This window comes from Hevea brasiliensis, chromosome 8 (assembly GCF_030052815.1).
Source record: "Hevea brasiliensis isolate MT/VB/25A 57/8 chromosome 8, ASM3005281v1, whole genome shotgun sequence".
In the NCBI taxonomy this organism is placed as follows: domain Eukaryota; kingdom Viridiplantae; phylum Streptophyta; class Magnoliopsida; order Malpighiales; family Euphorbiaceae; genus Hevea; species Hevea brasiliensis.
Window position 1 is genome coordinate 14,021,829 of NC_079500.1, and position 20,919 is coordinate 14,042,747.

At 30.8% G+C, this 20,919-nt stretch overlaps 2 protein-coding genes and 1 pseudogene across 3 annotated transcripts; 1 reads left to right on the forward strand and 2 right to left on the reverse strand.

Annotated features, from left to right (window-relative positions):
- Positions 1–2,189: 2,189 nt before the first annotated feature.
- Positions 2,190–6,521, reverse strand: LOC131182064 (disease resistance protein RPV1-like). Its single transcript, XM_058150694.1, has 4 exons — positions 6,022–6,521; positions 4,128–5,187; positions 3,678–3,974; positions 2,190–3,588 (listed from the first exon to the last, which is right to left on the reverse strand). The coding sequence occupies exons 1-4, from the start codon at positions 6,519–6,521 to the stop codon at positions 2,203–2,205; spliced, it is 3,243 nt and encodes a 1,080-aa protein (XP_058006677.1). The 3' UTR covers positions 2,190–2,202.
- A 3,766-nt stretch (positions 6,522–10,287) lies between these two features.
- On the forward strand, positions 10,288–11,465 carry LOC131182300 (protein VACUOLELESS GAMETOPHYTES-like; annotated as a pseudogene).
- Positions 11,466–14,375: 2,910 nt separating this feature from the next.
- LOC131182299 (disease resistance protein RPV1-like) lies at positions 14,376–19,109 on the reverse strand. Of its 2 annotated transcripts, XM_058151355.1 has the most exons (7): positions 18,509–19,008; positions 17,320–18,379; positions 16,935–17,231; positions 16,665–16,844; positions 15,423–16,481; positions 14,696–15,315; positions 14,376–14,574 (listed from the first exon to the last, which is right to left on the reverse strand). In XM_058151355.1, exons 1-6 carry the CDS (start codon positions 18,991–18,993, stop codon positions 14,929–14,931), a joined length of 3,468 nt encoding a protein of 1,155 aa, XP_058007338.1. In that variant the 5' UTR covers positions 18,994–19,008; the 3' UTR covers positions 14,376–14,574; positions 14,696–14,928. The 2 variants fall into 2 exon arrangements, with proteins under 2 accessions (XP_058007338.1, XP_058007337.1); XM_058151354.1 differs by having other exon boundaries at positions 15,423–16,844; positions 18,509–19,109.
- Positions 19,110–20,919: the final 1,810 nt, after the last annotated feature.

Here is a 20,919-nt window from a genome sequence, read left to right on the forward strand (position 1 = left end):
AAATTCTCATTCTTTGTTCATTAATGGGTGAATTTGATTTTATTTTCTTTCCTTCATCTGTTATAACTACTCTAGAAATTCATTTTTTTTCTTTGATCATTAGTATTGAATTGGGTTGATTATAGTTGCTGTTGGACAATAATTGATTGTTATATATATATATATATATATATATATAAGTTATTTTATTTTATTATTATTTGATACTTTTCTTTAATATTTTGGGTGAGTAGGAAATTTGAATATTCAATCAGTCAGTTGAAATTGTCTCTATTCCATTAAAAATAACTATTGTCTTGGAGGTTCCGGGTGAGTATTAATTATAGTACATGACACCATTTTAGTCCCTTTTAAAATTTCTTAGCATTAAGTTTGTTATTAAATGAAATTTTAAATCAATATTTTAACAATTATTTTACATGTGATTTTCTAGAATTTTATTTTATTATTGAATTTTATTTCGATTTTGATTAAATAATTGATTTTGTCAACTATTTCTGCATTAGAGCCATTAGGATTCCAGGAACAGACCTTTAATGTATTTATATTAATTGATATTTGACTATAAAATTTATCGATGTGTTACACTGAATTGATTTGAAATTGATTTTATCTTATTGACTCTCTAAAATTATTGAAATAAACTATTGAAATTGCACTATCAGTTATTATTTGCTATCTGAAATTTTTTATTGATTTTGATTGATTTGTACAAATTGATTTTCTATTTTGAATTGGTACTTGTGCCCAGTATCTGTTTCTGCTATCTAGCCCCACCGTGTGGACTATCACGGTATTAGGTTGCATTATCGAGTCATGCATCATTGTAGTTTATGGCTTGCATTAGTATCATATGCATTGATATCTGTGAAGGAGGAGGAAGGTATCTAATATCTTTGGTGATGTGGGGTATCATCACCCTGGTACACTGTACTATAAAATTTTTATTGAATGAATTTATTTTATATATATATTTTATGAAATTATTTTATTAATGATTTGATAGCATAAGTATGATTTATTTGAATAGAAAATTTATTGTGAAATTAATCAAGCGTCTGCCTGTTTCTATTCCGTTGTGTGCTATAATTATCATTCACTGAACATTAGCTCAAACCACGTTTTCTCTGTCTGTTATATATTTCAGATCAGTAAAATTTTGCAGCTAATCCAAATATTTAGTCCATTTTCTGAAGAGAGACAATCTTTGATTTGTTCACATGGTATGCTCGAATTCATATTTTCTCGGGCTAATAATTAGTTTAGTTTATTGAACAGTTAAGTTTTCATTTAAAATCTATAAAGACTCCGCAGTTTACTTATGGGATATTTATGATGTTTATTTAGTATTTTATTTATTTAGATTCTATTTATTTTTTTGGGATTAGTAAGTGACAATATATTTATTCAAGATATTCTAATAAGGTTTGCATGATTTAAGAATACTTAAATTATGCGCCGGTTGCGACACAGAATTTTGGGTCGTGACAAAGAAACATATCTTCCTATCATCCATTCCATTTGGAGAGGAAGACATGTTCTTTGGCGATTATTAGCGAGTGAGAGTATTTATATCAAGAGAGAAATCATATCCACCGCCCAGCGCTTTAAAAGTAACCTGAGGTGGTTGTTCATCGCCATGTTTCAGTCTTTTAAGGGGAGGCTCCTCCTCCTCCTCTAGATGGATACAACACTTAACTATCCCATTGTAACTGCGTCGTTTTTCAATATCTTCAACAAAAAATTGAAAAACCATGCTATTCTGTATGAAATTAAGAGAAGAACGCCAAAAGAAGATGTGTTCTGAATGAACAACCATTCTATCCGTCCTATCGTAACCAACAAGAAAATTATTTTCATCCCAATAGTGATCATATTGATATTGGCTATGTCCAGACTCGTTTATGAAATGGACTGTGCATCCAATTCTTTGGAAATGATAAGGATGACAAACTTTGGGATCAAAAACAGCACAAAATGTGAAACAGGTAGATTTCACCTGCTCCAGTTGTCTAAATGACAAAAAGAAGGAAGATCCAGAGTCATTCTGATACTTGATCCATTGTGGCACTTCACTTCCAGGGAAACATAACGCCTGTGCTGCATGAAAATCTTGGTACACATTTACCATATATTATGATAAACTCTACCAACAATATGAAAAAAAATAAAAAAATAAAAAAAAAAAAACACTAAAAGGTCTTATGATACGGAGAAAGAAAGAGAGATATACCACTTCCCTCTGGGAAGAGGAGTTGCCAATAAATGGTCCACAATTTTACTACATTCATCCCCATCCAAATTGATGCAGTTGCCAAATTGTAAAGCTTTAATACTCTGGAGTTGGAATAAACAGGATGCTGATTCAAGACAAGTGCAATTATTTGCAGATAATATGCTGAGAGATGGAAGCTCTGGCAAATATTTTAGTCTCATGCAATCACTTAATTCAAGTTGAACTAGTCTTGAAAGTTTTTTGATGGTATCTGGTATTGTCTCCAAATTATTTCCACCAATGTACAATTCTTTCAATGACACTATATGGCAAAGAGTGCTAGGAAATTCTAGCAGGCCACAAAAATCTAGATTAGCCACCCCTAGAAGAGGAAACCCTGTCAAAGATGGTAGTCTTTTTATACCAGAGCCAGATGCCGTAATACGCCCCAAAGATTCTAAATTCCCAAAGCTCTCTGGCAGTACATGCAGAACTACGCAGTCAGAAATGTCAACCACTGTAAGTTGTTTCAGATTGCCAAAGCTGTCCGGTAATTCTTTTATACCAGTACCATATGCCTGAAGCACCTTTAGAGATTCTAAATTACCAATGTTTTCTGGCAGACCCTGCAGATTTACACAATTGCCAAGAAATAAGGCTGCAAGATTTTGCAGACTGCAAATGCTTTCTGGTAATTCTTTTATACCAGTACCACTGGCATAAAGATTCTCTAGAGACTTTAAATTCCCCAGGTTTGCTGGCAGACCAAGGAGATTCACGCATCTCTCAACTGATAATGTCGCAAGTTTTTTCAGATTGCAAATGCTGTCTGGTAATTCTTTTATAGCAGAGCCATCTGCTAAAAGCTTCTCTAGAGATTCTAAATTCCCCAAGTTCTCCGGAAGTTCCTTTAGGTTCCCACAGCGACCGATACGAAATTCTCTGAGAGATTTGAGATTGCAAATGCTGTCTGGAAGACTTTCAAGCCCCGTCGACCAACCCAAATCCAACAAAAAAAGATGAGAGAGACCCCCAATTGATGAGGGCACTTGCTCTATTGCATTTCTACCCATATGTAAACTCCTTATATCACATGGAACCACTGGAAACTCTATGATTTTTGGGCAATCCTGTACCACAAGAACCTCAAGACTTTTCAAATGAAGCAAGCTCGGTAAATCGCAAAGACTTGCACAACTTGTTAGAAACAGTGAAGTAAGTTTGCTCAAAAATTTTATAGATGGGGGAATTTCAACCAAACTTGTACATGTATGCAAATCAAGAACCTCAAGATTTGGGCATCCAGACAAGTCTGGAATTCTGATTAGATCCTTAGAGAAGCTGAGGTTAACATATTTCAAATTTCCAAGATGCTGTAATGAAAATGTGAAGATACGCATATTAGGGAGATGGACCAAATTGAAGACACTTTGAAAGTATATGAAGAAGTATAGAAGACTACCTGAACTCCATTCCAAAGTTCCCTAATTTTGCTATTAGTCAAGCAAAGATCAACAAGATTCTCAGCACATGAACTCAATGGCACATATTTCAAAGGGTATTGATACCAGTGCAGTAACCTTAGCTCATCTGGAAGAAATTTGAGTCCTTCCGAGAAGTTTACTCTGTTTTGACTGAGTACTGAACAGTAGAACTTGAGAAACTTGAGATTGTACGTTCTCTCAAAGACCGTAGGACTTAGTTCCACCTCTCTGATATTGGACATGTCCAGCGATATACCTTTATTTGCTCCAGTCCCCTGCTTAAAACAACCAAAGAGTAAATTAGATTCAAATATATGAAAAAGGTGCACACTAGATATTATAGGCATTTCATGCCAATGTCAAAAGAAAGGGAAAAAGAGTAAAATCTCAAAGAACTTGAAAAATATATCCAAGTATTTAATTCTTGCCTCAGCTCTTGTCAACAGGTAATATATATCCTTAGGATGCCACAGTCTGCTACGTTGTCCAATCTGTTTTTCCTCGCAAGTAATATCCTTGCCCATTTGTTGCAGCAAGTCATGAATATGTAACTTGTTATTTGCAATAGAAATAAGAGACATATCAGCTAGACGACTGATTCCAATTATTGAGCCAGGGGTACCCAGTATATTTTCAACACGAACTTTATCTTCCCCTTCGAAGAAGCACACTATGTCAAGAAAAATTTCCCTGTCATATGCAGATAGAGCATCATAACTTAGTCTCAATATTCTCTGAACTTTTTCATCCGATGTACCTTCCAATTTTTCTAATTCATCTGCCCATTCTTTCACACTTCTACCATATAAATTGGAACCCAAAACTTTAATGGCTAATGGATTGCCTTGAGCATATTTAACTGCCTTCTTTGAAAACACCATATATTCTTTTCCTACATTATCTTGTTTGAAGGCATGGAAGCCAAAAAGCCAAGAAGCTTCACAGTCATTCAATTTCTCAACTTCATATATCTGAGCCTCCATGTTCCTAAGCAGCTGTTTATCTCTGCTTGTTATAATGAATTTACTCCCTGGACCGTACATAGCTGGATTTCCCATGGAACTTTCTATTTGATCTGAATCACTCACATCATCAAGAGCAAAGAGAACTTTTTCTCGTGACAACCGTCTCCTGGTGGACAGACCTAAATTACAAGTTTCCCTTCCTAATACTTGAAAAAGGATTTCCTTTCGTACAGCATCTGGTCCGCACTTTTCAAACTTTTCCCTGACATTTGCAGCAAAGCATCGCCTATTGAATTGACCAGAAAATCGATCAAATAATTTTTCAGCAATGGTGGTTTTTCCTATACCACCCATCCCCCAAATTCCTAAAACACGCACAGACTCCAGGCATAATAAGGATTCAGCATCCTTGACACGGGAATCAATTCCTACTAACCCTTTATCATAAGAATCACTTGGAACCCCATCATTTAATTTTTCTGAAATGTGTTTGACAATTTCCTTAATTAGCTCGGAGTCAGGCCTGGACAAGTATAAAAGGCAAAATGATCAACCACAACACATGAAGAAATTAAATGACTAAAAAAAAATCACCATGATATGAAGAATGGTTGATTCTACCATGTAAATGATCAACCACGATTTAAAGGCAAATTTTAGTGTACATTTCATAAATTATAGATGTGTATTCCTATATTAGTGTAGGGGCACATACTTTGTACATTCTAAAATTTGCCTGATTTAAATGTTTTTTCTTTTATATAATATTGTTTTAATTCTTAAGTTATAATGATTGAAGAACATATAATTACTTGCACATACAAATGACAATGGACAGAGCACCTATAAAAATTATATTACTCAAATCTGATTTTTATTTTTAATATTTAAATTTATCTCAAATTCGATTAAAATTTATTTTAAATTACTTCAACTTCTAATTATTAATAACAGCATAATTTCCTAATTCATTTGATTTTATATATTTTAATTAATAATTTACATAAAAAATATTTTTATTGATTTTTTATATTTTAAAATTTTAATAATTCTATAAAATATTAAAATTTTGGTTATTTAAAACATAATATATAAAAAAATTGTAAATATTATTATAAAAAAATATAATTTATATTTAATTAATTATTTATATAAACAGAGATATTATTTCTTAGATATAAAGCGATTTCAAATCCAATTATATATTACCAAATTTATTGATGAGTGGAATATTAAAAACATTTCAGTCCTTATTGCACATTTATTTTTTGTTATTTTGTTTGAATTTTTTTTTAAAAAAAAAAATTAGAGCGATAAAATTAGTAAACAATTAGAAAATAAATAAAAAGTAACTTACTTAATGTTATGGGAAACCAACCCTGCCATCCCAGCAATTTCTCTCAAAGCTTGGCACCAGCTCTCCACCTTGTCTAAAGAGTTCTTGAAATCTTCCCTATGCTTAGCAAGTGCAGCTCCAAAGTTACCTGTAAGTTCTTGAACATGGGTTGGATCTACACAGTAGAAAACCGGTAAAACCATTTGTTTCATGTCTTTCTTGCACTCAAGTATCTTCATAAGTTCATCCAAACACCAGGGAGAATAAGCATAATTTTCAGAGAAAATGACCACAGAAAGGCGTGATTGTTCAATTATTTCCAAGAGGGAGGATGAGATCTCTTCTCCTCTATCAAGTTTTTCATCCACAAAGGCATTGACTTCGTTTTGGATAAAAGCTTCACGCAAATGGCTGAGAAAACCAACGCGGACATCGTCACCTCTAAAACTAATGAACACATCGTAATTCTTCGATTGAAGAGGGATCAAGGAAGAAGAAGAAGAAGAAGAAGAAGAAGCCATAATTCCTGATAGAGTGTAACAGGGAAAAAAATATATTGTATAAGGGAAAGAAGAAGAGAATATGAGAAATTTAAAAAAGCACCCATTCGGCAGAGACCCATTGTTTGGCTTAATCCAAACAACGTTTACTTACCCTTTGTTTGGATTGATCTAAAATATTTCTTATTATTTATTTAATGGTAATTAAAAACTATTTGTAATTATTGATTTAATGCTATTTTAGTGAACTTCAATGACCGAATGGTTAAAGGAGAGGAAACGCCATAAGAAGGAGACAATCTCTAAGCCATATGATGATCTGTAAGCCATATAACGAAGATAAAAATATTTTTAATTTCAGGGCTAAAATGGATGATTTTAATTCTAAGATTTAGAGAGATTAAGATCAAACCACACACACAGGGTTTCTTTGGTTTCAGTTTGATTTATTTGATATGGTTTTAATCAATTTCAACAGTTAAATTATTCAGTTTTGATAAGAAATCAAAGTAGCCGATACTGGTCCGATTCAAATACAATTTTATTCAATTCAAATATACCTTATTTTAATTTGATTTTTATTTTAAATTTAATTATTTTAATTTTGATTTCAGACCAAACTATGCCCACCTTTAATTACAATGTACTTTCGCTTTTGGTGGTTTACCGTTCATTCGGTGACTTAAGAACTCCAGCCGTATTAATTTATTATGATTTCTCATTAATTATTATCATTATTATTTTGCCAAATGCCTAATTCCACTCTTTTAATAATAATAATAATAATAATAATAATAATTATTATTATTATTATTATTATTATTATTATTATTATTATTATTATTATTATTATCTGCTGCTACTATCACATAACTTACTTTGTATTTTAATCAGGTAACAACGTAAAATTTTCAGATCGAATTACAATTCAAATTCATCAAAACATATTAAAAAATAAGTTATATAATAATAATAATAATAATAATTATTATTATTATTATTATTATTATTATTGAGTTAAAGAGCTCTAATATTTAATTGCAGTAGATTAATCTTTTAGAATATCAATTAATCTTACTTTAAAGCCAAAATCAATGTCAGTTCCCACGTCAACGCTAAAAATATGTATTTTTTTACAGTATAGTCCTAAAACTTTTAAAAGTTTCACATTTTTTTCTTTAATTTGAAAAAATAAAAATTTCAAATCATATGAAACTTTATATAAAAAAATATAAGAAACTACTTGTTGATATCATTTTAAAATATATATATATATATAAGAGATTCAAAGCAACAAACAAAAATGAAAACATTCTTATGAATTTTTTTCTCAAATAACAAATTAATATATTTTAATAATTTCAAATTGTCTTTGAGAATATGGTTAATTTTACTTTCAAATTGGGTAATATTTTAATTATTAAATAATTTAAATTTTCTAACTTAAATTTAACTGTAAAAACTGAATATTATTCTAAAAATATTTTATTTACTTGTTAAGCATGTAAGTTTCATAGAAAAATTTTATTATTATTTGTTATTTTAAATTTACTTTCTTTTTCATATAATTTTACATGATTTGATTTTTTATTTTTTCCTAAATTAAATAAGAAAATAAATAAAATAGAAATCTTAATTTTTTATAAGTTTAATTTAGAACCAAAAATAAATAATGAGAGGATCTTACTCTTCATAGGGTGGTTACAGTTTAGGAACCGTAAGTTACGATTCTTGAACTGCTGGTTCAAGCTTAAACCAAGCCATCATGGGATAATTTGAAAGATAATTTATGAATCACGGTTCCAGTTCGAGACCTAACTTAAAATCGTTCAGAGGGCGGTTTGAAAAAAAAAATTAGTTCAAAATAGTTTGCAGGGTGGTTTAGGAGTGGTTTGATGTTGGTTTGGATAAAAAAATTGGAAAAAATTTTATTAATTTAGAATTAAGTTAAATGTGTAAAAACATTTTATTTTTTTTCTTAAAAATCTTCCACTTAAAATAAAATAAGAAAAAAATAATAAAATTAATTTATCTTTAAGGAAGATTTAATAAGAAATGACTTTGACTTAATTGAAAAAAATTAAAGATAAAATTTTGCTTACGTATCATCCTGTGATTTAGAGGAATCAAAGTATGCAGTTATATTTTGCTTGTCCTTTTTCTAAAAATCATAAGATAAAATTTAATAATTAAGAATAGTATAAAAGAGAAAAAGAATTAAAATAGAAGATATTAGAAATTTTATCGAGGATGTAAAATAGTAATAGAATAATTAATATAATATTAAAAATTTTAGTGAGTATATAAAATAGTAAAGTAGAAAAATTAAGAGAGCATTGAAAATTAAAGAGAGTGTAGAAATAATTATTAAAAGAGTTTGAGAGAAGTTAAGAGAGTATTGAGAATTAAAGAAAGTATAGAGAATAATTATATAAAGAATTTGAAATTTATATAGATAAATTAAGAGTGGGATGGGTTATTTATTGAGTTTTTTTTTTAACCATCCGTTTGGTCCAATATAAAATCGATGATTTAATCTGGTCCAAAACCGCCAATTCAAAATTCCTAAAAGAATAAACCTGAAACAAATTGCAGAAAGATAATTTCGTTCTGATTTAAAATTCATCCAAATTTTAATCTATTTTAATCCAATTTAATCGAGTCGGTTAAATTTTGTTTTGGTTCAAAATCGGAACGTCGCCACCCCTAACTCTTCCTTCTAATATTTCACAAAAATCATTTACCAAAATCAGAATTTGTTGAAAAATCACTCAATTTAAATGCATTTGCATTTGTTTACCTGTTATCCCCTTTTTCATTTATTACCTTGTGATAGGATCCAGAAATTGAAGTTTCAAGATTAAACTGCAAAGAAATAATGAATAAGCTTTATTTAGTGATGTTAAAATTAGACTTTTTGAAAACATGAATGAACTTTTAATTAATAATATTCAAGTCGTTTTCAAAAAATTAGAAAATTATAAGTTTAAATATCAATAAACACATTAAGTAAAATAATAATAATAATAATAATAATAATAAGTTTCGCCAATTAGATACCCTTCTCTGGTTTTTTGCCTTGGTCGTAGCATGGCAAAGCTGGTGTGATGTATTGTCGTTACTTTTGTTTCTTGTTTTTGTTTCTCTTCTATTTGACAATTTCAAGAAGTTTTCATTGGATTTGGATCTTTCATAAATTTAAAATATAAAACATATAGTAAAATTTATTTATTAAATATATAAATTTTATATATTTATAACTTAGATATATATAATAAATCAAATCTAGACAATAATTTCTCTTTATTTAATAATAACAAGTATCACAAAAATATAAAATTAAAGGTTTATTTAAATACTTATTAATAAAAATAAAATAAAAAATTCAATTAATAATACTCTATCATAGTAAGCATTTTTAGGTATAAATCTTTTAAAAGCTATGAATCTAAATCATGGCCAACTTCATTACCTATTTGAAAAAGAGGTCAACATAAAATTACCAATACAAAAAAATCTGAAGAAAATTAGAAGAAAAATCTCTTATTGGTACTGTTGAAATTGCTTCTTAGAAAAAGGTTGGGAATGGGAGAAATCACATGTCCAAATGCCATTATGTACAGCTCTAAAAATTGTCATCAATCATTCCATTCCTCCATACCTTTATGTTTCAGCATAAAATGCTGCTTTCTTTGAACAAGCAAGCCTTCATGGGTCAATGGAAGCTGCACATACTGCACATCTTCAAGCCTCCATTTTAATGACCTTTACTTCAGAATAAGCCTGTTTAGTTGTAAACTGCATATGAGTTCCATATAAAAATTGTAAACTTCCAAATCATGAAGAGACAAAAAATTAAAAGAGAGATGAAATGTCAACATTTTAGCCATAGAAATCTCTTGATACCTCTTCACTTTGATGAACAAAATGAAGAAATCAAGTGCATGGCTGTGAGAAACTCATTGCTAGTGAACCATCTCATGGTTGCCTTTTATGCAAATATTTCCTTAATTTTAATTTTTATGTGGCTTAAATTTTGGTATGTCATTCATAGACCCGAATTGTAACATGATCCAAAAGTTTCATACTGTAACCCGATTGGAATAAAAAATGATATTTGTGATAGTAGTTGGGCCGATAAGTATGAGGCAATATAAATATTATAATATTTTGCCATTTACGATAGATTCGTGAGATATTTAGGGAAATATAGATTTTGAGAATTGTAAGTAATTGTATGTTTTTTTTTATTATTATCATAGAATTTTTTCTCTTATTTTGCCCTTAAATGTAGACCTTACAGTTGAATCACATAAATCCTATATTTATTTTTTTTTCTCTTTTTTATACTATGTGATTATGCAATTGCGTATGTCTTAGATTTGTATGATTGCTATAACACTCCATGACCAATGCCTCAATCTAGCTCGCTAGCTTCACCACCCATCTCAAAATTCTCACCCACTAACGCTCCTTCTACCCCAACATACCCTTGTGGGTCCTATTCATGCAATGCACTTGGGGTTCCTGGAAGCTCCTTCAGCTTTAGCTGTGCTGAATTTGAGTTTTATTTGCATACCCATTGTGCCAATTTGCCTAGCACAGTCGTTATTGATGCACATGCTCATGAGCTTAAACTCACCTTTGATATTCTTTACGATGGGAACATTTCCATTGTGTGTGATGGGTGCGGTGGTGGAGTGGACAAGCGTTTTTGGATCTACAAATGTGTTGATTGTGGGTTTGATTGCCATTTGAACTGTGTGAAGACTGATCAAGGAACAGGATTAAATCAAAACCAGCCAGAGTGTGGGTGGGCAACCAATAAGAGTTAATGATGCATTGGATGCAATTAGGCAGGCAGCAAACCAAATGATGGAAGATCAGCATGAGATGATGAGATTGCAAAATCAGTTGAACAGAACCAGGATGATGGCAAATCTGATGACTTGGACATGGCGTTGACTTGATTTCATCAGCTACATTTCTATGTAATAGTCTTTGCGAGTCATTTTACAATGTATGCTGGTAATAAAAATAAGACCCTCAGTTCATACAAGCAAATGAGTTTCATTTTATTCTAGTAAGGCTTAATGGCAAAATAAATTAGTAAAATAAAATAAATCTTTTTTATTTATTCAATTTTATCAAAAACTTCTATTCTTTAATAATTTGGTCTTAATTTTAGAAATTAATTAAAATTTTGTCCAATCAATCAAAAGTAAAATAAAGAAAATCACATTTTATCACTAATTTGAGTAAAAAAATTAAGTCAAAATTAGCAGCAACTCATTCCTCAATAGTTGCAATTAAACACTTTTTATTCAAATCAATGATAAACTATTATTTATAGTTTCAATTTTAACTAATCTTGATTGATTGGACATAATCACAATGCATGGACATTTTAGAGAGATAATTACAAGTTAGGTGCATTAAGGATAAAGAATGAAAAGTGTTTGTGAAAGATGAGGATATTAAAGAAATATGAAGAAATTATTTTAATAATCTCTTTAACAATAGTCAAAGTAGTAATAGCGTGAATATAGACTACAGAGCAATAAAAAATAATGTGAATTATACTAGAAGGATTAGATTTTAAGAAGTAAATGAAGCACTTAAGAGAATGAAAGTGAGTAAAGCCTGTGGACCCGATGGAATACCAATTGAAGTCTGGAAGTGTTTGGGAGATATGGGAGTGGCATGGTTAACTAAATTGTTTAATAAGATTCTAAACTCAAAGAAAATGCCTGATGAATGGAAGATGAGTATTTTAGTATCTATTTTTAAAAATAAGGGAGACATACAAAGTTGCTCCAACTATAGAAAAATTAAACTCATGAGCCATACTATGAAGTTGTGAGAGAGAGTTGTGAAACATTGACTACGTCATGACACTTCTATCTCTCCTAATCAATTTGGCTTCATGCCCGGTCGTTCAACTATGAAAGTGATCTTTCTCACTAGAAGCTTGATAGAGAAATATAGAGACGTGAAGAAAGATCTATACATGATTTTTATCGATTTGGATAAGACTTATGATAGTATTCCAAGAGATGTCTTATGGAGAATGTTAGAACAAAAGAGGGTATCTATTAGATACATACAAGTGTTGAAAGATATGTATGAAGAAGCAACTACTATTGTGCGCACAGTGAGAGGGGACACATGAGATTTTCCTATCTTAATTGGATTACACCAAGGTTCAGCTGTAAGCCATTACCTTTTTACATTAGTTTTAGATGAATTGACAAAACATATACAAGAGAATATCCCTTGGTGCATGATGTTTAGTTGAAAGCAATTCTGTTTGATATTTTATTCATAATCTGATCTCTTTATAAAGAGATTATTACATGATCTCATATGAAAATTTTTACTATTTAGAAATTAACTTTTAAGACCATAATTTAAGATAATGACATAAAGTAATAAGTTACTTAGGATATTTATTTTTGCTAATAATTTGTTGTTGTTGTTACTGCAGCTGAATCCACATTTGACGTTAATTTATTTGTTGTCATTCTTATCGCCATTGACTAGAATTTCTTGTGGATCACGTCTTGCATAACTCTTGCCTATAAATGCCTTTCGCAAGCTTCTCTCAAAATATTTGTTTTTATTGATGATAGTGGAAGATGACATGCCCATAGATGTAGCGCTATGTTGAGAGGGTGAATCACGTAAATATTGGTATTTTGTGTGTTTGTTTTATTTTTTTGCAGTTTACACGCTTCCCCAGTGCACAACAAAATTTAACAATCATATATTCCAATAGTCATTTTCTCTAAAAACTGAGCATTTTCTACGTGGTGTATGGATAAATTGGTGAAAATAATTGAATGCAAGGAGAAGATGGGGCAGATAGCTTTTTACCATGTATCCATCTCATGTTCAAGAATTGGGAGAGAGTTTTGAGAAGCACTTGATAAGGATAGACAACAATCTAATGGTTGGGTAGCCAAGGTGGCGAATTGGACTCGAGCTTTAACACAAGCAACTAGCTAAGGTTGAGAATTGTGCTCAAGCTTCAACACAATCAGTAATGTAACACCCGCTTAGTTTGCATGCTTTCCAACAAAATCATGTCAAATAAGGATATGTAAAGCTATCAAAAAGGGCAATAACCTGTACTTAAGGTATTCCGTTAGCTATTAGAATTTTAGGCTCCACTCTATAGATAGTAGGGGTGTGCAGTTTTCGGTTTAAACCGAAAAACCGAACCGAACCGATTAATTCGGTTCAATCGGTTCGGTTTTAAAATTTAATCGGTTCGGTTCGGTTTATAATTTTGATAATTTCGGTTAATCGGTTCGGTTCGGTTATTTTCATAAAAAAATCAAAAAAATCAAACCGAACCGAAATTATTAATATATATAGGAAATAAAAAAAAATCGAATCAAATTGAATCGAACCGAATCGAACCGAACTGAAATCAAAGAAAACCGAACCGAACCTAAAGATTTTTGAGTTTTGATTTCCAATTTTTTTTGTTTTTATGTTTTTATTATTTAGATTTAATGTTAAAAATATGAAATTTTATAAATTTCGGTTTGATCGGTTTAAAACCGAACCGAACCGAAATTTATCGGTTCGATTCAGTTCAGTTTTCTCTTATCAATCGGTTCGATTCGATTTTTAAAATTTTCGATTTTCGATTTTATCGGTTCGGTTCGGTTCGGAACCGAACCGACCGTTTGCACACCCCTAATAGATAGCCACAATATGCAACTGTAAAGTGTATACTGTTTAATGATATGACAGTCGACTATGCTGGCTAACCTGCAAAATATCGTAAAAAAAAAAAATATATATATATATATATATATATATATATATTAGAAAGAGCATTATATACATGATTGCTAAATAAAATTTCGAAGCAATGCTATGTATCCAATTCCCAAATATATAAGTTCTGGCAATGCGGATTCTTCCTATCAAAGATCAATTAAACATCTATCTCACCCTCTAATTGTAGATACCATATCCCACATATTCCTTGGCTCTACTGAAACCAGCTTTTTCCTTTTGCTGCTCTTACATAATGTGATAACCACATCCATCTTGCATCCTAGTATAACACGCCACCCAAGATTGGTAAAAATTTACAATTCAAATTGTACCAAATCTCAATGCTGAGATGAACCAAAAGAAATATTTTGAAAGTTCATAAAGATATAACGTAGTCTCACCTTATAAAGATATAACATTAGTATCAATGTCTTTGCCACTTGGAGAGGAAAACGACATGTTCTTTGCCACTGATTAGTGAGTGATGGTATTTATACCAAGAGGGAAATCATATCCACTGCCGAGCACCTTAAAAGCAACATGAGGTGTTTGATCTTCTTCATGTTTCAGTCTTTTATAGGGAGGCTCCTCCTCCTCCTCTACATGGATACCACACTTAACAATCCCATTGTAATCAAGGCCCTTTATTGATATACTCAACAAAAAATTGAAAGACCATGCTATTCTCTCTGAAATTAAGAGAAGAACGCCAAAAGAAGATGTGTTCTGAATGAAGAATGATTTTATCCTTCGCACGGAGATGAACATTAACACAGTCCAATTTAGCCCAATAGTAGTCAAATTGATATTGGCTATGTCCAGACTCATTTATGGAATGGACTGTACATCCAATTCTTTTGACATGACAAGGATGACAAACTTTGGGGTCAAAAACAACAAAAAATGTGAAATAGGTAGATTTCACCTGCTTCAGTTGTGTAAATGACAGAAAGAAAGAAGATCCACAGTCATTCTGATACTTGATCCATTGTGGCACTTGACTTCCAGGAAAACAAAACTCCTGTGCCACGTGAAAATCTTGTTACTCATTTAATATATATTATGATAAACTCTACCAACATTGGAAAAAAAAGTCATAAAATACCAGAGAAAGAAAGAGAGATATACCACTCCCCTTCGCCAAGGAGTTTGCAGTAAATGGTCCACAATTTTATTACGTTCATCAACATCCAAATTGATGCAGTTCTCAAATTCTAAAATTTTAATAGTCTGGAGTTGGAATAAACTGGATGCTGACTCAAGACAAGTGCAATTTGTTGCACATAATTTGAGGAGAGATGGAAGCTCCGGTAAATATTTTAGTCTCTTGCAATCACTTAAATCAAGTTCAACTAGTCTTGAAAGTTGTTTGATGGTATCAGGTATTTTCTCGAAATTATTTCCACCTATGAACAAATGTTTCAATGACACTATATGGCAAAGAGTGTTGGGAAATTCTAATAGGCCACACAACTCTAGATTAACCTCCTCTAGAAGGGGAATCCCTGCCAAAGCAGGGATTATCAAACCTTCACATCTCCTAAAATTTAATGTTCTCAAATTTCTTAACCGATTGATAGAAGATGGTAGTCTTTTTATCCCAGTGCCAGGTGCCATAACAAGCTCCAAAGATTCTAAATTCCCAAAGCTCTCTGGCAGTCCATGCAGAACTATGCAGTGACCAATGTAAATAATTCTAAGTTCTTTCAGATTGCCAAAGCTGTCTGGTAATTCTTTTATACCAGTACTACGTGCACCAAACTTGTCTAGAGATTCTAAATTACCAAAGTTCTCTGGCAGACTCTGCAGATATGCACATTCATTAACCGATAATTCTGTAAGATTTTTCAGATTGCAAATGCTCTCTGGTAATTCTTTTATACCAGTACCATCTGCAATAAGTCTCTCTAGAGACTCTAAATTCCCCAGGTTTGCTGGCAGACCAAGGAGATTCGCACATGTTTCAACTGATAATTCCACAAGGTTTTTCAGATTGCAAATGCTGTCTGGTATTTCTTTTATAGCAGAGCCACATAGAAAAAGCTCCTCTAGAGATTCTAGATTCCCCAAGTCCTCCGGAAGTTCCTGTAGATTCACACAATCATAGATACCAATTTCTCTGAGAGATTTGAGATTGCATATGCTGTCTGGCAGACTTTGAAGCTCCATCAAACGATTCAAATCCAACTGAGAAAGATGAGAGAGACACCTAATTGATGAGGGCACTTGTTGTACTGCAGTATTACTTAAATCTAAACGTCTTATATTACATGGAACCTCTGGAAACTGTATGATTTTTGAGCAATAGTTCATAAAAAGAACCTTAAGACTTTCCAAATGAAGCAAGCTCGGTAAATTGCAAAGACTTACACAAAACATTAGATTCAGTGTAGTAAGCTTGCTCAAATGTTTTAGAGGTGAGGGAATCTCAGCCAAACTCATACATGACATCAAATCTAGAACCTCAAGATTTGGGCATCTAGACAAGTCTGGAAGTCTGATTAGATCCTTACAGTCGCTGAGGTCAACATATTTCAAATTTCCAAGATGCTGTACCGAGAAGGAGAAGATATATATGTTAGGGGGATGGGCCAAATTCAAGACACTGATGAAAATACATAAAGAAGTATAAAAGACTACCTGAACTCCATTCCAGAGTTCCTTAATTTTGCTATTAGTCAATCGAAGATCAACCAGATTCTCGGCACATGAACTCAATAGCAAAGATTTCAAAGGGTATTGATACCAGTGCAGTAACCTTAGCTCCTCTGGAAGAAATATGATTCCTTCTGAGAGGTTTACTCTGTTGTGATGAGGTATTGAACAGTAGAACTTGAGAAATTTGAGATTATACATTCTCTCAAAGACTGTAGGACTTAGTTCCACCTCTCTAATTTTGGACATGTCTAGCGATATCCCTTTATTTGCTCCAGTCCCCTGCTTAAAACAATCAAAGAGTAATTAGCTTCAATATATTTAAAATCTCAAAAAACTTGAAAAATATATCAAAGTGTTTAATTCTTGCCTCAGCTCTTGTCAACAGGTAATATATATCCTTAGGATGCCACAGTCTGCTACGTTGTCCAAGCCGCTTTTCCTCGCAAATAATATCCTTGCCCATTTGTTGCAGCAGATCATGAATATGTAACTTGTTTTTCGTAATAGAAATAAGAGACATATCAGCTAGACGACTAATTCCAATTATTGAGCCAGGGATATCCAGTATATTTTCAACAAGACCTACATCTTCCCCTTTGAAGAAGCACACAATGTCAAGAAAAATTTCCTTGTCCTTTGCAGAAAGAGCATCATAGCTTAGTCTCAATATTCTCTGAATTTTTTCATCAGATGTACTTTGCAATTTTTCTAATTCATCTGCCCATTCTCTCACACTTCTACCATATAAATTGGAACCCAAAACTTTAATGGCTAAAGGAATGCCTTGAGCATATTCAACGGCCTTCTCTGACAGCACCATATAATCTTTTCCTGCAATATCTTGTTTGAAGGCATGGAAGCGAAAAAGACAAGAAGATTCACAGTCATTCAATTTCTCAACTTCATATATTTGAGCCTCCATGTTCCTAAGCAGTTGCTTATCTCTGCTTGTTATAATGAATTTGCTACCTGGACCATAGATAGCAGGTTTTCCTATGGAACGTTCTATTTGATCTGAATCACTCACATCATCAAGAGCAATGAGAACTTTTTCTCGTGACAACCGTCTCCTGGTGGGCAGACCTAAATTACAACTTTCCCTACCTAATACTTGAAAAAGGATTTCCTTTCGTACAGCATCTGGTCCGTACTTTTCAAACTTTTCCCTGACATTTGCAGCAAAGCATCGCCTATTGAATTGATCAGAAATTCGATCAAATAATTTTTCAGCAATGGTAGTTTTTCCTGTACCACCCATCCCCCAAATTCCTAAAACACGCGTAGACTCAAGGCATAATAAGGATTGAGCATCCTTGACACGGGAATCAATTCCAACTAACCCTTCATCAAAAGAATCACTTGGAAACACATCATTTAATTTTTCTGAAATGTGTTTGACAATTTCCTTAATTAGCTCGGAGTCAGGCCTGGACAAGTATAAAAGGCAAAATGATCAACCACAACACATGAAGAAAATAAATAAAAATATTCATCATGATATGAGAATAATTTGAGGGTATTTAATTTAAATACTTATTTATATATTTATAACTTACTTAATGTTATGGGAAACCAACCCTGCTATCCCAGCAATTTCTCTCAAAGCTTGGCACCAGCTCTCCACCTTGTCTAAAGAGTTGTTGAAAACTTCTCTATGCTTAGCAAGTGCAGCTCCAAACCTACCTGTAAGTTCTTGAACATGGGTTGGATCTATACAGTAGAAAACTGGTAAAACCATTTGTTCCATGTCTTTCATGCACTCAAGTATCTTCACAAGTTCTTCCAAACACCAGGGAGAATAAGCATAATTTTCCGAGAAAATGACCAACGAAAAGTATGATTGTTCAATTATTTCCAAGAGGGAGGATGAGATCTCTTCTCCTCTATCAAGTTTTTCATCCACAAAGGTATTGACTTCGTTTTGGCGCAAAGCTTCCTGCGAATGGCTGAGAAAGCCATCGCGGATATCGGCACCTCTAAAACTAATGAACACATCGTACTTCTTCGATTGAAAAGTGATCAAGGAAGAAGAAGAAGCCATAATTGAGTAAAAGGGAACACAACAATTGTATATAAAGGAAAGAAGAAGATAAGAACACAGCAATTGTATGAAGGAAAGAGGAAGACAAGGCTTTTGCTTGTGGGGAAAAAAAAAAAAAAAAGCTGAGAATATGGGAAATTTAAAGAAGCACCAGAGAAGGGCTATGTTTGGATCGGAGGGAAATAAGCGGAAAATTATGAAGGAAAGTAAGATTTTTGTTTTTTTTTTTTTTAATTTGGAATGAGGCAATATTAAGGATGAAAAATAAGTGTGAAAAATAATATTTAAAAATTACTATTATTTTCCTTCCAATTTAGACAGAGTGAATAAAATTATTTTTTAATTCTTATTATTATTTGTTTTAGGTTTAAATAAAAATAAATATTTTATTATTTAAAAAAAATTATTTCCTCTCCTCATTTTCTTCTTAATATCCAAAAAAAATATAATAATTTTTCTATCACTTTTATTTTCTTCCTTTATTTTTTTTCTAATAAAATTTTTAAACATAAAACCAAATAAATAGATAAAAGCTCTTTTTTTTCTCTAAATTTTTTTGTTTATGTTTAATTTGTCAAATATTTTAATTTAAATTAGTATATAAATTTATTTTTTCAATATTTTTTAATATTAATCAATTAAAATATTAATTAATTATGTCAATAAGCTTTTTTCCAAATTAAAATACAGGACGGGTGGCACAGCATGCAAGTCTTGGTGAGAAAAAGTATTGCTGCCCCAATAATAATAGAGTAGAAGCCACTTTTTCAAGGACTGACTTTTTTGTTTTAAATTCACATTACTTTTTCTGCTTCATTTGTAAGCTAGGGACTGTTGTTGACTTGACATGGTGCCCTTTTTTTTTTATTGAAAGACTTAATTGAAACTAATCTCAAGATCCGTAGTTTAATAAAAATAAATAAATAAATAAATATCATATATAATCATTTAATTTTATATGTATTTTTATAAATATTTTTAAATTTTTAATTTTTTATAAAATTTATAAAATTATAATTTTTATATAAAATTTATTAAATTTTAATTTAATTTTATAAAAATTACTATAATTAAAAATTAAAATTTTTAAGCTAATTTATAAATTTATTGATTATTTTATAAATAAAATTATTTTATTTTATTAATTAAAAAAATAAAATATATAAAACGCATTCAATTATCACTTTCGCAATTAAATTTCCTCTCTTTTCTATTTTTTCTTTATCAATAATTATTAATTAAATAATTTTATTTATATAATAATTAATAAATTAATAAGTTAATATAAAAACCTTCAATTTCTACTCATTGTAATTTCTATGAAATTGAATTTCAATAAATTTTATGACAAAAATTAAAATTTAATAATTTTATGAAAATACTCATCACATATAAAAATTACAAAAAAAAAATAGGGTGTCACAATACTCAAGGGTGGCAAATTCCTCTTTTATTTGGAATGAGCCAAAAATTAAAAATGATGAAAAATAAGAGTGAAAAATAATATATAGAAATAACTATTTATTTTCCCTTTAATTAGAAGAGAGTAAATAAAAAGTAAATAAAATTATTTTTTATTTTTATAATTATTTATTTTAATTTTAAATAAAAAATAAAAATAAATATTTTATTATTTAAAAAAATATATACTTTTCCTCTTACTTTACTCATAACATCCAGACGAAAGAGAAAATTAATTTTTCTCATTTTTATTACCTTTCTTTATTTTCTTTAATAAAGATTCCAAACATAACGCTAAATAAAGTAGTTTTTCAATATTTAAAATTAAAATGTTTTAAAGCTCATATTTGTTTTTAAAATTTTTTGTCCATATTTAACTTATTTATCAAGCCTTTTGATTTAAATTTAAATTAGTCCCTCTTTATAAAAGTATTACATAAGTTTATATTTTTAATGTTAATTATT

Excerpts from the sequence above, each read along its gene's own strand:
- LOC131182064 (XM_058150694.1), bottom strand. The coding sequence starts at position 6,521 with ATGGCTTCTTCTTCTTCTTCTTCTTCTTCTTCCTTGATCCCTCTTCAA. Across the intron at positions 5,188-6,021 it reads TTGGTTTCCCATAACATTAA|GCCTGACTCCGAGCTAATTA; the intron begins GTAAGTTACTTT and ends ATACTTGTCCAG. Across the intron at positions 3,975-4,127 it reads ACCTGTTGACAAGAGCTGAG|GGGACTGGAGCAAATAAAGG; the intron begins GCAAGAATTAAA and ends TGTTTTAAGCAG.
- LOC131182299 (XM_058151354.1), bottom strand. The coding sequence starts at position 18,993 with ATGGCTTCTTCTTCTTCCTTGATCACTTTTCAATCGAAGAAGTACGAT. Across the intron at positions 17,232-17,319 it reads ACCTGTTGACAAGAGCTGAG|GGGACTGGAGCAAATAAAGG; the intron begins GCAAGAATTAAA and ends TGTTTTAAGCAG. Across the intron at positions 15,316-15,422 it reads CTCCTTGGCGAAGGGGAGTG|GAGTTTTGTTTTCCTGGAAG; the intron begins GTATATCTCTCT and ends CACGTGGCACAG.